Source organism: Alexandromys fortis, unplaced genomic scaffold, assembly GCF_014885135.2.
Source record: "Alexandromys fortis isolate MF-2015 unplaced genomic scaffold, M_Fortis_MF-2015_v1.1 scaffold_29, whole genome shotgun sequence".
NCBI classification, from domain to species: domain Eukaryota; kingdom Metazoa; phylum Chordata; class Mammalia; order Rodentia; family Cricetidae; genus Alexandromys; species Alexandromys fortis.
In genome coordinates this window covers 10,207,238-10,223,359 of record NW_026067891.1, presented here as the reverse complement: position 1 = coordinate 10,223,359, position 16,122 = coordinate 10,207,238, and the positions used below count along the sequence as shown (strand labels likewise).

The 16,122-nt window shown below is 50.4% G+C and overlaps 1 protein-coding gene across 2 annotated transcripts; it reads left to right on the top strand.

The window, feature by feature from the left end:
- Positions 1-289: 289 nt before the first annotated feature.
- Tmem114 (transmembrane protein 114) lies at positions 290-15,718 on the top strand. Of its 2 annotated transcripts, XM_050137176.1 has the most exons (4): positions 290-506; positions 806-886; positions 12,996-13,133; positions 15,232-15,718. In XM_050137176.1, the coding sequence occupies exons 1-4, from the start codon at positions 290-292 to the stop codon at positions 15,462-15,464; spliced, it is 669 nt and encodes a 222-aa protein (XP_049993133.1). In that variant the 3' UTR covers positions 15,465-15,718. The 2 variants fall into 2 exon arrangements, with proteins under 2 accessions (XP_049993133.1, XP_049993140.1); XM_050137183.1 differs by lacking the exon at positions 12,996-13,133.
- The last annotated feature ends 404 nt before the right edge of the window (positions 15,719-16,122 follow it).

Sequence of the window (16,122 nt, the reverse complement as noted above, 5' to 3'; positions counted from 1 at the left end):
GGGACTGGGCACAGGGCACAGGGAGGAGCTGAGTGAGGAGGCAGCCACAGTGTTGGTCTGGGACCCGTGCTCCAGGGCGGGTCGGAAGGCACAGGGAGGAGGTCTGAGAGGACCGGGAGCCCCGAGATCGTGGGTCCAAGCTGGAGCACGTGTGAGTGTGATAGCTCAGGTGAGGGTGGTGGAGCCAGAGTTTGAGCTGGGTTCCAGATCCACGCTGGAGAATCTGGGGTGCAGTGAACAGCAGGGGACCGTGGGCAGGAACCGGCGCCTAGGGGCCCTACGCTGGGAGATGCGGGTGCGTCTGGGCGCTCTGGCGGGTGCGGCGGCACTGAGCGGGGCGCTCAGTTTTGTGCTGCTGGCGGCCGCCATCGGAACGGACTTCTGGTACATCATCGACACCGAGAGGCTGGAGAGGAACAGCCACAGAGCGCTGGACCGGGGACCCGCCAACCGCAGCCAGCTGGAGCCTCTGAGCTCCCACTCGGGTCTCTGGCGGACTTGCCGGGGTAAGGGTCCTCCCCAAGTGTCCGCGTTCGCACCGCACCCGGGTACCATACCTTCAAGCCTGGGACCTGTTGCTTGGCGCACACTCCTCCCTTAGCCTCCAAACTCACAGTGCCAAGCATTTAGGGGTGCGGGGAGGGTGGACAGAGAGGCGGGCTTGCGAAAGTGCTCCCGGCGGTGCCCAGCTTGGCTCACAAATGCACAATGCCCCGTTTGCTTTTTTGAGTGGGAGACATCTAGGGAGGCTTGGGGGGGGGGGGGAATGCCAGTGTCCTGCCCGTGAACTCCTTCCTTCCATCAGTCCAGAGCTCCTGCACGCCGCTGATGAACCCCTTCTGGCAGGAAAATGTGACCGTCAGCGACTCAAGCCGACAGCTTCTCAGTAAGTCTGGGGATAGTGGGTGGATGGAGGGAACAGCCCCTTTCCGTCTCTCAGTTTTGATGCTCTTCTTCATACATGAGTTCCTGAACTGCGGTGGTTCTGAATGACCGTGGGTGGCCTTTGACCACAGAGCCTGAGACAAGAGTAGGGCCACACCAGGGGTTGGGGCCACTCTTGGGCTACCTAGAATATGTGTAGAATTCGTCCAACCTACCAATACTCCTGTGCGCCAAGCAACGTGGTGACTGAGATCTCAAGTTCAGTCAATGCGCTCTAGGATCTCATAGACTCGAGTCGTAAAGGAATCCTCACTACAGGAGCAATTGCATTTGAGTGGCAATCAGCATGGAGTTCACACCCCATCCGTATCTGAGCATCTTTGGATGCTGAAGTCCCAATGAGAGGTCTTGTCTTGCAGACCAAGGGCCAGCTTGTCAGTAGCAAGGGTGTGGGATGATTCAAGGCAGGTAATTTGGAGGTGGAGAACAGCCTCTTGTCTGAAGGACCATTGCGCGTGCCTTGCTGGCGCCTAGCTTCCCCAGCACCTCCTACAGGGCTTGATGCTCCTTAGAGAAGAGAGGCTCAACACAAGAGAGGTAAAGGAGTGAGCGGCACTTGCGGAAGGAAGGAAGGAAGGAAGGAACAAAGGGAGTAATTTCAGGTACTGAAACTTTGAGTTGCCCAGACACGGAGCCAAGAGCTTTTTGTTGCTGTCTTTAGTTGATTCTCACACCCACCCCGTGAAGTTGGTTTTTCCAGCTCTCTCCACCCAACTCTATCCTATTCCTCCTCCTCCTTTTTTTTTTTTTTTTTTTGATTTTCGAGACAGGGTTTCTCTGTAGTTTTTGGTGCCTGTCCTGGAACTAGCTCTTCTAGACCAGGCTGGTCTCGAACTCACAGAAATATGCCTGCCTCTGCCTCCTGAGTGCTGGGATTAAAGGCGTGCATCACCACCGCCTGGCTTCCTTCTTTTTAGTTTTTATTTTGAACAGTCTCACTGTTCTCTAGCCTGACCTTAAACATATTCTGCAATTCTGCCAGGCCTTGGACTTGCAATTCTCCTGCCCTCAATCTGAATAGTTGGATTATAGACTTGTAGCACTAGGCCTGGGCATCACCTCCATTTTTGGCTCTCACTTGGAAACTGAGTCCAGGAAAGGTCCCATAGAGAGGAACTGAGGAGGAAATGAGGGTGGAAACCCGTAGACCTTGGAGGTGTGTGGCCTTGGGCAGACCACCTGAGGCTTAGGAAGGGACCCTAGCGTGCCTCTCTGTTGTGTTTCTTCCCAAGCCTTTCCCTCCCCTCCCCAGGCTTCCTCCTGATGTAGGACTTTGCACGTGCTGTTTCCTCTTCCTGGTGCCTCTCTGCCCCCACCTACCAGCTTAGCTTGGTTAATTTCCTTCTCATTGTAAAGGTCATTTTGCTTTTTGGGGTGTAAAGTCTGACTCTCTTATTAGTCTGTAAAGTTGACGAAGGCAGAGGATTATCTCTGTCTTGCCCACTGTTGAATTGTCAGTACTTAGCACAGAACATGGCAGACAGCAGATCACAAAGCAAACGTCTGTTGAACAAGTATGAGAGGGAATGAAAGCTACATTATGGGTCAAAATTATATGTTACATATCATACACACAAATACACACAAATACACACACACATATAAAATATGGATGAGTGGTTGGGCCTGTGAATGGATGGGTGTGAGTGAATGAGTGGATGGATTAGTGAGTGAAGGAATGAGTGAATGGGTGGATGAGTGGATGGATGTACAAATAGATGAATGGATCAGAACTATTTCTCCCAAATCCAGTAGCATGCTGGGAAATTTTTAACAAATAACTCTCTTGGAATAACATTTAAAAGCCCTTGATCTATATTAGCCCATTTCTGTGGTGTCAATATTTCCACCGTAACCAGCTTTGAATTGTCAGCATAACGTTACCTGGTTCACAAAATTCCCCAAATCTTACCTGGCTCTTGTGAGCTGCTCCTCAGTCAGCCCCGCACACCTGTGCACATATTCCCATGGCCAGCAGCTTTCTGTGGTCACCCCTGTGTGGGGGCGGAGGGTGGGGGTAGTCTGTACTGTCCAGTTCTCTAGCTGCATTGGGAGGTACTTTGGCTGCTGAGTACTACTTCAGGAATCATCTAGAATCCTGTGTTTGAAGAATGGGAGAGAACGGTCCATCCTAACTCAGTCCTTCTCTGGCCCTCTTGATCCCTTGAACTTTCACTTGTTTCACAGTAACCAAAAGGAGTTGTCCAAAGCATTAAGGGTCCCGTCAGGATCCACAAAATATGGAAACAAAACCACAGGAAACACTGGGGGACTGAGGCTGGAAGACCAAAGACTGCTGGGCTCCAATGTGAGTTCAGCGTCAGCCTGGGCAGCTTAACTTAATAATTTAGAGCTCTGGACGCATAGCTCAGTGACTTCCCTGAGCAAAGTCTCTATCCCCAGCTAGGAGAAGGAAATACTCACAACCCTGATGAACCAAGACATGGCATGGGCAAAATGAACATCACTTAGGACCTCACCTTGCTTTTTAGTTGTGTTTGTGTAGGGCAACATGTTGCCTCAAAGAAGGGCTTGACAGACTCATGGCATGCTCTCAGAAATCATTCACTTCCCCCACTACAGCTCCTTCTATACTTTCTTATCTTTCTTATCTTTAGACACATGGGTGACCATTTGCCAAGGCTGCGTGCAATCATTTAGCTGCCTTGTCCTGCTTATAGGTGAATTCAACAGCTAGAGGTGGTTGACAGTGGGCTAGCATTCCTTTGAACCTGTTACAGCAACAGCCCTGCCTGTTTTCTGACTTTGAGAAACAGGCAGAAGTCTCACTCAGCAGCTTCCCTAGCGGTGCTTCTGGTGCTTGACCTCGATGTGAGCCTGACCACAGCTCCACTACCAGCTGTGCATGTGACCTTAAACATTTCCTTCACCTGTCAGGGCCTCAGGTCCCTCGTGTTGAGGGCACCAGTTTTCTTTCAAAATTTTATTTTGTTTAACCTCGTTCTTACACAGAGAGCTTTTAAAATTGTTTATTATTACTGTGTGTGATGTCTGTAGATCAGAGGACAGCTTCATGAATTGGTTCTCTTCTTCCATCTCTATGTGGATTCTGGGGTTGTACTCAGGTTTGTCTGGAAAGCACTTTACCCCCTGAACCATCTTGATGGCCTCTTTCTAATCTTACAGTGAGGACAGAACTTGAGAGAGTTGCCTTTAATAAGCCCAGGGTGGCGAGTGCTTGGTTCCATAGACAGCCAGGCATGGAACTGCTGTTGTTTCCCCTGTATTATCCGGGAATGAGGACAAGCTGCCCCTTCGGACTGCACACTCATTGCAAACCACCCCAGAGAGAGCTTTTTCTCAGAATTGGTTTTCTCGTATAAATGAATTTTGTGTTTAGTCCAAGCTCTTTATGATGTAAAGATGTCCCAGTCATCTGAAGATCTGCCATATTGGCCAGAGAGTCAGGTTGACAACAGACTTGCTCTGAGTCGGCCCCCTAAGCTGATCCTGGTGGGCATGGATGGGCAGAGTACTCAGGCCTGCCGAAGGACCACTTTAGAGTATTCTGACCCTAGTAGGCGGAGTGGTCAGGCAAACCCTTCACCACCGCCTCATGATTCCAGTGGCCATCTGGGGAGGAGCGAACATGAGCAGATGGCCCAGCGCCTTACCTCATCCAGCCAGGGACAGAGAAAGCCATCTGTTCCAGGTCCATTTCTGTTGTGTGACGGACAGCCTGACAAAAAGCAGCTTAGGGGAGAAAGGGTTTGTTTGGCTCATACTTCCAGGTTAGAATCCTTATTGTAAGGAGGTCAAGGCAGCAACTTAGAGCCTTGCGTCCACAGTCAAGAGCAAAGAGGGATGGATAGATTTTTGCTTGCTTTCTTGCTAGTACTCAGCCAGCTCAATGTGAAGGTTGCAACCCACTAAGGGGTCTAATAACTCACAAAGGTCACCTAAAACCATTGGAAAACACAGATACTTACATTACAATTCATGATAGTAGCAAAATTACACTTATGAAGTGGCAACAAAAATAGTTTTATGGTTGGGGGTCACTGCAACATGAGGAAGTGTGTTAAAGTGTCGCAGCATTAAGAAGGTTGAGAACCACTGTTTTATATAGCCCAGTGCATGAAATAATACCTTTCCCATTTAGGGTGGGTCTTCCCACCTCAACAACAATGAAGACAACTCCCGCCCCCCCCCCCGCCCCAGACATGTCCACAGGTCAATGAGGTTGAGATAGACTTTCTTAAGATGAAAACCAACCAGTTCAGCATCCAGGGGACATGTCCCTTAGTAGCTGAGTCTTGATACCAGGGCTTGAGTATTTACTTGGTTTCCAGATCTGCTCTGGGAACATGCATCTGGAGGCAAGGAGGTTTTCACTTAGCATCTTTCAAGAGCTACAGTGGACAACAGGGAACTAGGGGTGTTGCCAAGAATCTTTCAGTGGCAAATGACAAAAACACCAATTATGCCTATTTAAAGAGGAGGGGGAAAGGCTGACTCATATTTTTGAGGAGGTCCAGTGTGCTGGGATCTCTGGGGCTCCGTCTCCCTTTCTCCCTCTGTGAGCTTTGCTTTAGATGACCATATGTTTAGGCTGACTCCTGCAGCCCAGAAGGGAGGGGCTATCCCTGTAGTGAGGAGCAGCGGGCTGCCTTCCCACCGCCTGGCTCCTGCACGGCTAGCTTTACCCAAAATAATTACACAGAAACTGTATTTTTTAAAACACTGCTTGGCCCATTAGTTTTAGCCTCTTACTGGCTAACTCTCACATCTTGCTTTAACCCATTTCTAATAATGTGTGTAACACCACGAGGTGGCTTACCAGGGAAGATCTTAACCTGTGGCTGTGTCAGGTGGGAGAATCATGGCAACTGCCTGACTCAGCTTCTTTCTCCCAACATTCTGTTCTGTCTACTCTGCCTATGTAAGCTGCTGTCCTATCAAAAGGGCCAAGGCAGTTTCTTTATTAACCAATAGACATATGACCCTCTTCCATCATATCCCATTGGACCAGATCAGATCATGTACCTTTGTGTTGAGCCAATTGGCTGAAGCTAAAAAGATGCTGTGTGTTGACTGACCAGGTTGAACCATGTAGCCATTTCCTTCTTCTTTTCTTTTTTCCCCTTCTCTCCCCTCCTCTCCTTTCCTCTCCCCTCCCCTCCCCTCCTGTCCTCTCATCTCCCCCCTTCCTTCCCCTCTTTTCTGTTTCCTATGCTTTTCCCTCTTCAAGGCTGTTCTAGAACTCAATCTGTTGACTAGGTTTTCCTCAAATTCTGCCTGCCTCTGCCTCCTGAGCACAGGGATTAAAGACTTCTCCACCATGCTGGCCATTATGGACTCTCTTTTTTTTTTTTTTTTTTTTTTTTTTTTTTTTTTTTGAGACAGAGTCTCTCTATGTAGCCCTGGCTGTCCTGGAACTCACTCTGTAGACCAGGCTGGCCTCAAGCTCACAGAGATCGCTGAGTGCTGGGACTAAAGACCTGTGTTGCCACTGCCTGAAAGACACTCTTAATAAAGGGGCAGAAATGGCATCAGCCCCTTCAAGCCATTGGACAGAGAGTGGGGTTTCTTGACTGCAACTTATCCACCTGTGTGAGTTCTTAGCAGCCAGCTGTGTCCGACTTAAGTGGGCTCCTCTGGGAGGGAATGAGATCCTATAGAAAAGATTCAGGGATATGATCTGTATATAGTAGGAGCACAATTAATGCTTAAATCTTTATTCCTGAGCCTCCAGCTTCTCACTCGGAAAATGGAACTAGTCACTGGAGATTTATTTATTTGTAGAGATTTCTGGGGGCTGGCAAGATGCCTCAGTGGGTGGGTGAGGAGGTTGCTGTGCAAGTTTGAGGATTTGAGTTTTGTCCTTGTAACTGATTTCATGTCCACAGCAGCCCACGAGGCAGTCAGTATTATTCATATTATCACAGCCAAGTTTGTAGGTGAGGGGATATATGGCACAGAGAGGGTAGGTGAGTTTGCACAGTAGCTGGCGGATCTGGGACTTGAACCCTGGTAGTTCAGTGCTACACTGTTGGAATGATGCTGCGTTGAGTCACATTTCAGTGCAATGTGTGTACAAGACCAGAGGACCTGGGGGCTGGCTCAGTGGGTAAAGTGCTTGCCATGAAAGCATGAGGACCCGAGTTTGATACCCAGAGCCTACAAAACACAATCAAACAACAGCCAAAAGCAAAACAAAATTTATAACCCCCTTCAAATTCTTCACCAGGTGGGGCACCCTGGTCCTAGCAGGCATGCTTGTCACCCAGCACTAGCAGGCTTGCTTGTCACCTGTTTCTCTGTCCAGCCAGCAGAGCTGAATCCATGGGTTCCAGGCCAATGAGAGACTCAAAAACCAAACTGAATGATTTCTTAGAAATAACACCTTAGGTTGACCACTGGGTACTCATGTGCATGTGTGTGAGACCAGAGTTTCAGGCTCTTCTGCCTCAGGCAGAGGAGGAAGAGCAAATGAAAACAGGATTGAGCCAGTGTGTTCCAGAAACGTCCAGAGGGCCTGCAGTTCTAGAAAGGCTTCTCAGAGGCGTGCCAGATATGTCCAGGCCGGCCTTCAACTGTGTCTCTTCAGAGTAGGTGAGCATGATCAGGTGCAATCAGGGGGTCAAATGCTTTGTCTAACAAAACAAGCCGGCAGCAGAGGCTGACTGAGGGCCAGAGCCTGGCCTCTGAGAGGTGTGAGGTTAGGGAGAAACTCACCCGGCTGGGTTTCCTGGCATTCTGGGTGCAGGGCCGCTGCAGCAATGTGGAAAATTAAAATGAAGCTGGGTGCAAAATGAAAATGGAAGTGCGGGGGTGGAAACAGAGCAGAGGACATAAAACACTCAATGTGGAGCGGCTCCGGGCACAGGAGGGAGATAATGGAGAATTTCCTCAGAGTGGTGCTGCAGGCAAGGTGGCGCGCAGAGAGGGAGCGAGGCCAGCGTCTGCACTCTGTCATGGCTTAGATACAAGGTCTCCTCTCACGGTCTCACACGCCAAAGTGTGGGTCTGTGGAGACGTCACTGGATGGCGAAGGCAGAGAGGTCACCTGATGGTGAGGGTAGAGAGGTCCCCAGATGGTGAGGGCAGAGTGGTCACCTGATGGCGAGGGTAGAGAGGTCCCCGGATGGCGAGGTCACTGGATCACGGTGAGGGCAGAGAGGTCACCTGATGGTGAGGGTAGAGAGGGCACCGGATAGTGAAGGCAGAGAAGGCACTGGATGGCGAGACACCCATGGACTAATCTGTGGGTGAGTTTTAGCCGGAGGAGCTTTAGGATGTGGAGTCAGTTGGAGGAAGTGGCTGAGGAGTGCCGTTGTACTGGCTTCTTCCTTCTCTTTCTGCTCCCTGGCTACCCAAAGTTGAGCAGCTCCTCCCTGCTAGGACATTTCTGCCCTGTCACCAGCTTGAAAGCCAAGGAGCCAGGCGACCATGAACTGAAACCTTGGAAACTCTAAGCCCAAACCAACCTTCCTTCTTTGTAATCTTTTCCTCTCAGATGTTTTACCATAACAGTAGAAAGTTGGTGAATGCAGGGCTCAGTCCTTGGGAGAATGAAAGCTTGGGTGTGATGACAGGCTTTGGGGGCCCAGGGGAAAGCCAATTCCATGTTCAGGACATTTAAAAAGTTGATTCTGCTTCTAGAATCTGTGCTCTGTGTGATGTTTCTAGGAAGAGACATGTCGTGCTTGTTTGAGGCAGAAAATAAGAAAGAAGAGAGGAGAAAAGCCTCAGCGCGCAGTCACAAGATGACTAGATATTTATGTGTATACATATAAAGTTGAGAAAATTATGAGGCCTATAAGAATGCTCGATGTGCCCAGAACACAAAGCTGCACCGAGGAACGAACATGCAGTTACAGGATGTTTTGGGCAGTGTACGCTGCGCTTCCTCAGTGGGATTTAGTCACCACGCCCTTGTCAGACACCTGATGTCATCAGCTTGTGAGGACAAAAGTTTATACTCATGGTTTTAAGGGTCACACTGTACTCTCAGCTGGGCCCCTCACTTTGAGGCTGTGGTGTCACACTGGTGGGACACATGACTGAGGAAAACTACTCGCTAAACAGCCAGGATGTATGAACAGGACAGAGGCCAGGGTCCTGCAATGTCTCGGAAGGCACACCCCAACTGACTTCACACCCCACTCCAGGCCTCAGTTCCTACTGCTCCTATCACTGATCAATAGAGCTAAGGGGGGGGGGGGGTTGTAGGGCAAGCTTTGGAGACACTTATCCCGACCATGACCAGTATGGTACTTAGTTCTATAGTAACACCATCTATACTGTAATGATATTGCCGTCTACTGAGTGTCTACTCTAGGCATATAGGATGCTTCTACTGTATATCCCTGAAGGGATGGTAGTGTGGTTAAGTGATGCCGCTAACCAAAAACATGCCTGGGAAGGGCACTTGTCTCACAAACCTTGTGACCTGAGTTTCATTCCTAGAACCCATGTGTTAGTAGTTTCTGTGGCTGTGACTGGGTACCCATGACAGACACCTGAGGACAGAAAGGCTTGTTTGTTCCACCATTCTGGAGGGATAGAGGGCATCATGCTGAGGAAGACATGGCAGCCTCCTGCTCCTGCCACCATTGCCTTCCTTCCTGCTGCCAAGGCCGAGTGGGAAATGGGTCAGGCTGTAAAACCTCCAAGCTCACTGGACTTCTGTGACCAAATGCTTCTGGCTGAGCTCTACCTTCCAAAGGTTCCACAACCCTCCCACACAAACCAGGGACAAAGTTCAAACCCACGAGCCGGCGGGGGGTGGGGTGGGGGGAGAGTTTATATTCAAAGCACACTGCCATGTATAGGTGGTGAAAACAGACTTCACAAAGTTGTCCTCTGACCTCCACACGTATGCCATGGCGTGTTCCCATGTTAAAGAAATACATTTAAAAAGGTTTGTCCAATGGAGCTAAAAACATTATTTTGAGTGCGGTAACTCAGACCTAGAAAGACAATTATCAAATGTACTCACTCATAAGTAGTTTTAAAACATAAAGCAAAGAAAGCCAGCTCACAAATCACAATCCCAGAGAACCTAGACAACAGAGGACCCTAAGAGACTTACATGGATCTAATCTACATGGGAAGTAGAAAAAGACAAGATCTCCTGAGTAAACTGGGACCATGGGGACCATGGGAGAGGGCTGAAGGGGAGGGGAGAGGCAGGGAGGGGAACAGAGAAATGTTGAGCTCAACAAAAATCAATTAAAAAAAGAAGAAAAAAATTAAAAAGTGGGAAATGGGTCAGGCGGAGTGTGTCCTCCGCTCGGGAACTGGAGAGTGACTTTATTTGGAAAAAGCAATGCTTCAGATGTAGTTGAGGATCTCAAGGTAAGGTCCTCTTGGGTTCATGTGATGGACTGTGAAGACCATGATGACACACATGATGAGTGTGTGTCCTCAGAAGAGGAGAATCAAAGAGAAGAGGCAGGTGTGGAGGTGGAGCCTGGAGCGAGGCTAAGGCGAGGGATGCTGGTTGAGGCTGTGGTGAGGAAGCGCTGCCCCCTGTGGTGGGGCAGGAACCTTGACCTGGAATACCTTGACTGACTCCACAATTTAGCAAATAAATCCCTGGTTTTATTTATTTATTTTTTGGCAGGTTTTTATGTAGCCCAGGCTGGCCATGAATGAACTACTTAGCTGAGGATGACCTTGAATTTCAGATCCTTCTGCCCCTACCTCCCAATTGCTGGGATTATAGGCATGCATCACAATGCCTGGTTTAAAGTTTTGTTTTTAGATTATTATTTTTTAGATTTTATGTGGATGGGTGTTTTGTCTATGGACCACCTGTGTGCAGCACCCGCAGGGGGGAGAGAAGAGGTTATTGGATCCCCTTAAAACTGGAGTTACAAATGCTTGTCAGACCGTGTAACAGGGTGCTTGGGACTGAACCTGGCTAGAACAGTCAATGCTCTGAACTGCTGAGTCATCGCTTCACTCGGGGTGGGAGGGAGGTAAAGTTTTTTGATTTTTGAAAACCATGCCTGGTTTTATTTTGTTCCAGGGATGGAACACAGGGCTTCTGTAATGATAGGCAAGCCACACCCCCAGAACCTATGAAGCCACACCCCCAGAGCTGTCCCTTGAGCATTCCACTAAGCAGCTGGTGGACGTTAGATCTGGAAGCTGCAGAAATGCTGGCAGTAACCAAAGAGTAGGTTTTGACTTGGGTCCCGAGTTCCTCATTTCCTCTGAGCCACGTCTCCGGGCTCCACGACTGTCCCCCACTCCTGTTGCTGCTTAAGTCTCTCTTGCACTGGGTTGAAATCTGTAGGGCTGCGAACTGGAGGTTGATATCTGGTGGTGTCTTCCTTTACTGCTTTCTATATTTTATTTTATTGCTTGTTTGTTTGTTTTGAGTGTAGCCTTGGCTGTCCTGGAACTTACTTTGTAGACCAGGCTGGCCTTGAACTCACAGAGCTCCACTAGGATTAAAGGCCTCTCTACCTTGTTTTTAGAGTTTCTCAGTGACTCGAGCTCCCCAGTCCAGTTACACTGACTGTCCAACAGTGGCAAGAATCCATCTTTCCACATCCCAGCACTGGGGTTACAGATGTGTGCTGCTGCACCCCACTTTTTCTAAATGCTAAGGTTCCAGACTCAGGTCCTTGCGTTTGTCCAGCAGGCACCTAATGGACGGAACCATCTTCCCAACCCCTTAATGGTTGGTTTTATTTTTTCTATTTACTGAGTCTTCAACACAGAGGCCTAGAGGATGGGATATTTGCCGGCTCTCCATTGAGCAGGTTACAAAACTGATGTTTGCAAAGCCGTGCTCCAGCTGGCTGCGGCCCCTGGACTTGCGGATGATGGTGTAGACCCTGGTGTGTCAGCCTGTGCTAGCAGAGCCTGGGACAATGAGGGACACACACGCATCCCTGCTCTCTCAGTGCTGGCGTGTGCCTGTGGTCGAGGTGGGTGATTTAACGGCTTTCGATGATTGTGGGCCTCCTAGAAGCACTGTGACCTGGAAGCTAATTTCTGTGTGCAGTCTATCAGTTCATCCGCAGGGGGTACTGTCTGGGAATTGTTTATCTTTGTCTCCGAACCATGGAGCTGGGCTCATAATTCAAGACATCCTGGCGGGCTAGTCAGGTGCAGATTGCCCCAGTCTGAGGACCTGAGTTTGACTCTAGCGCTCACACGAAAGGGCAAAGGGCAAAAGCTGAAAGGGCGGATTCCAGCCAGTCCACTATTGTCAGTTCAGTCAGTGCCCAGATCATGATCAGAGACTGCCCGTATGGCAGGGTCTTAAAAGCTTGTTATTGTGTGTGTGTGTGTGAGCACGCACGCGTGCACGTGTGTGTTTGTGTATTGAGCGTGTGTGTGTATGTGTGCATGGTGTGTGGGTATGTGTACCCACAGCCTTCACAGGGGGGCCTGAGGACAACTTTGTAGAATTGGTGTTCTCCTCCCACCTTTATGTGAGATCCAAAATTCAGGCTGATGTGACAAGTGCTTTTACCAGAGCTGTCTCTCGTCCCTGTGTGATTTGTTATCAATATTTTATTATTACGATCACAAAAGCTTTTGGTGTGTAGTTTCTTCTGGGATGTGGGATGAGATTAGATCCACACCCCTACCCAGGATAAAATGAGTCACGTGCCTTGAATTTATGACGCACCTGTAATTTGGAGGTGGGATCAGAGACAGAGATAGAATTTGGGGGATATAAAGATTTTATAAAACGGCCTTTCTCCACCTCCTTTGCCCTCTCACCCGCTCCCCCACTCGCGACTGTCCTCAGCCTAGAAAGAAACTAGATTTCCCAGGAGCCCTGGTGCGTATCTCATAGGCTCGTTTTTTTCGTTTGCGTGCTCATGTCAGTCCCTTGATGCTGCACGGAGAGAATAATAGTGCACCACTTCCCTCTAGCGGTCACCGCGAGTAAGTGCAATGCTGCTCGCCACACCGAACATGCATCCAGAAGTCTCCACTTTTTTTTTTTTTTTTAATCAATAGAAGTCACTATTGTGGCTACATGGTAAATGTATGTAAATGATTAAATCTTCGATGTTAGTAACCCCCTGTACCTGGTCTTCCCTTCTCTCTAGCTATGCATGGGACATTTGTGATCTTGTTGCCACTTAGCCTGATTGTGATGGTGTTTGGGGGAATGACTGGGTTCCTGAGCTTCCTCCTCCGAGCCCACCTCCTTCTGCTGCTCACGGGGACCTTATTTCTCTTTGGAGGTAGGTTTTCCCCTGCCCGGGGTCCAGGCCCTACAGTCACATGGGTACCAAGGGCTATGCGCTCTTTAGGAGCAGGGTCTCAGCTCCTGGAAGGGCTTTCCCCACGGGATGTCAGAGGGAAGGGGCAGTGCTTTCCAGCCTTGAGGTCCCAAGATCTCTGGTTCCAAGGAAGGAGGAGGAGGAGGAGGAGAACACAGCCTTGGGAGCCACCCCCAGCATCTTGAAGAGTGGTCTGTCACCTCTGTCTGGTCTCGCATTGATGGCCTTGGCTTCCGGCTTAGGGCTGTGGGTGGACAAGAGACCCTGACATCCACTGCTTTGCTGCCTTCTGCCGAGTAGCGGTTCTGACGTGGGAAATCAGACTGGACAGGCAATGCAGGACACACCTCACATGATTACACTTCACGGCAGCTTCTCAATGAGCAGAGCCCACAGAGACAGAATAAATGATGAGCAGAAGCTTTGGGTGTGGACTGGGGACATACGGTTTCGGTGGCTCTTGGCTTCATGTAGCAGGAGTGATAAGTTCATTTTGGCAATTACAGTTGGCATCCATATATCACGCACCCATATATCACACACCCATATGTTGTGCACCCATATATTGTGCACCCATGTGCACTCAGGCTCACCCAAAGCAGCTAGCAGAACTGAGCAGGAGGGGAAGGGGGGCAGCTGCAGCAGGCTGAGCAGGAGGGGGAGAGGGGCAGCTGCTGCAGGCTGAGGGGGAGGGGGGCAGCTGCAGCAGGCAGGGACCCAGCTCAGCAAAGGCTCTGAAGACAGTGCTGTGGAGACCCCTGGCTGGGTTGGGAGAAGAGGAGTTGGTGAGGGAAGCAGAGGCAGGGAGGGAGGAAAAGATGAGGGAGTAAAGGTGTGTGTGTGTGTGTGTGTGTGTGTGTTGTGTGCAGAGAATGTGGCTGGGGTGGGTGGGTGTAGACAGGAGGGTGCTGCTAACGTTCCTCCCTGGGATAGGTGTAACCACATCTACCCCTCCTTCTCATGACCCAATGAGGTAGGATTGCACCAAAGCTCAACATGGGAACGAATGGCTTTCTGAGCAGCAGGTGAGGGGTTACAGGCAGGAGCATGGGTGGCCTTAAAGCAGGCACACTGGAAAGTCTGCCCACAGCATGGGTGACTCTCTAGGCTGTGTAGATGATGCCCCTACAGTCCTTCCCTCCTCCCTAGATCCTCTTGCTCTTCCCCCAAGACCACAAGTAATTAGAGCAGAGGTGCATGTGACAGTGGTGGCTGCACACTCAAGTGAGGGCCCTATGACCGCCACTACCCTGCAAGCCCAGCCGTGCTGACCTTTGGGGAGCGGCCCAGACCGCCCGAAGATGGCAGCAGTCTGACTGGGAGGACAGTCCTGAATAACCAAGGGAGACGGGGAGGAGGAGGGAAGAAGGGAGAGGGAGGAGGAAGTGAGGGAGAAAAAGGAGGGAGATGAAGGTAGAGGGAAGAAAGATGAGGGAGGAGGAGGGAGATGAGGGAGGAGGAGGGAGAGGAAAGGGAGAAAAAGCTGTCGGGACACAACAGCTCTTTTGTCAAAAGGGTAGAAGATGCGTGTGGTTTTTCTTTCTGGAACTGAATATAGGGAACATAGATTTAGGTCTCCACGAATACCATGTTCCAAGTAGCAGTGAAGAAGCAATTCCAGGAACATTTTATAGCAACAGAATAAAGGAAGCTGTAAATCAAGACACTCTGCAAAACACACTGATAGGAACACGGGGTAGGTGAGTTACAGTGAGGTGTGGGCCTTGGGTGCTGACAACACTCGAGGCCCTTTGGTTGGTCCAGCCCTCCACATCACTGAAGGTTCAATCAGCCAGCCCTTGTAGACATAGCTTCTTTCTAGGAGGCTGCCATTCACAAAGGTGACAGAAGGAAGCAGGGGAGGAGGGAGGAGGGAGGAGAAAGGAGTAGTTAGAAGAGGGAGGAAGGAAGCTGAGGGGTGGAGGAGGGGGTGAAGGAGAGGAGGTAGGGATAGAAGAGGGAAGGGTGGAGGAGGGGCCCCGGGTGGATTTGGAGAAGTAGGGAGGAGGGGCAGGCTAGAAGGGTCTAACTGTCTGTCCCGGTCTGTCTGTCCCTGCAGCCACGGTGACCCTCGCTGGAATTAGCATCTACATAGCATACTCAGCTGCCGCCTTCCGGGAGGCAGCTTGCCTCCTGGAGGAGAGGGCCCTGCTGGACCAAGTGGACATCCGCTTTGGCTGGTCCCTGGCCCTCGGCTGGATTAGCTTTGTCTCTGAGCTGCTCACAGGGGTGGCCTTCCTGGCAGCTGCGCGAGTGCTCGGCCTGAGACAGAGGCAGGACCAGGCTATCTGAGTTTGGCCAGCCCAGGAGGCCTGGAGTGGGGCGCATCTCCGTGAATAGCAGCCTTTTCTTCCTCAAACGCCCTTCACAGAGGCCAGAGGGCCCACGGTGCCCACGGTGGGTGAGCCCCACCTGACTGTTGTCCTTGTGCTATCTGGAATGCCCACTCTGCTGTGTTGTGTGCATGTGTGTCTGTCTGGTGGACTGCAAGAGGAGAGAGGGTGTGGAACCCTTATCACCTGAAATAAACGCCAATCCTAACCACCTGGGAGCTTTGTGGCTCAGCCCACTGTGCCTTTTCTGGCTCTGTTTTCTCCTCAACCCTGACCTTTGGATCAGCTTCTCTTTGTGAGAAAATGGGTGGACCAGAGAGGTTAGTTAACTTCTGCAAAGGTGCACAGAGACGCTGGCATACTTTGTTCTTAAGAGCAACCCTGCTTCCTGCACAGCTTCTCTAAGCAAGCTCAGGGCCCTGTAGGGCTCCCCTGCCTCAGATGCTGCCTTGGGGATCATACAACCTAGACACAGACCAGGGGGCGGGGCACCATGGGTAGCACCAGGGAGAAGTCAGACTCTGAAGTTCCAGTACCAAGGAGGAAAGGTTCTGGGAGTGGGTCATTCCGGTTAGTGTGTGCGTGGAGGGGCCGGGGGAGGAGTGGAGGGGAGCAGG

Bases quoted from the DNA above. Each gene is read 5' to 3' on its own strand.
- Tmem114 (XM_050137176.1), top strand. From the start codon at position 290: ATGCGGGTGCGTCTGGGCGCTCTGGCGGGTGCGGCGGCACTGAGCGGG. The intron at 507-805 runs GTAAGGGTCCTC...TCCTTCCATCAG, and splicing joins TCTCTGGCGGACTTGCCGGG to TCCAGAGCTCCTGCACGCCG. The intron at 887-12,995 runs GTAAGTCTGGGG...CCTTCTCTCTAG, and splicing joins CTCAAGCCGACAGCTTCTCA to CTATGCATGGGACATTTGTG.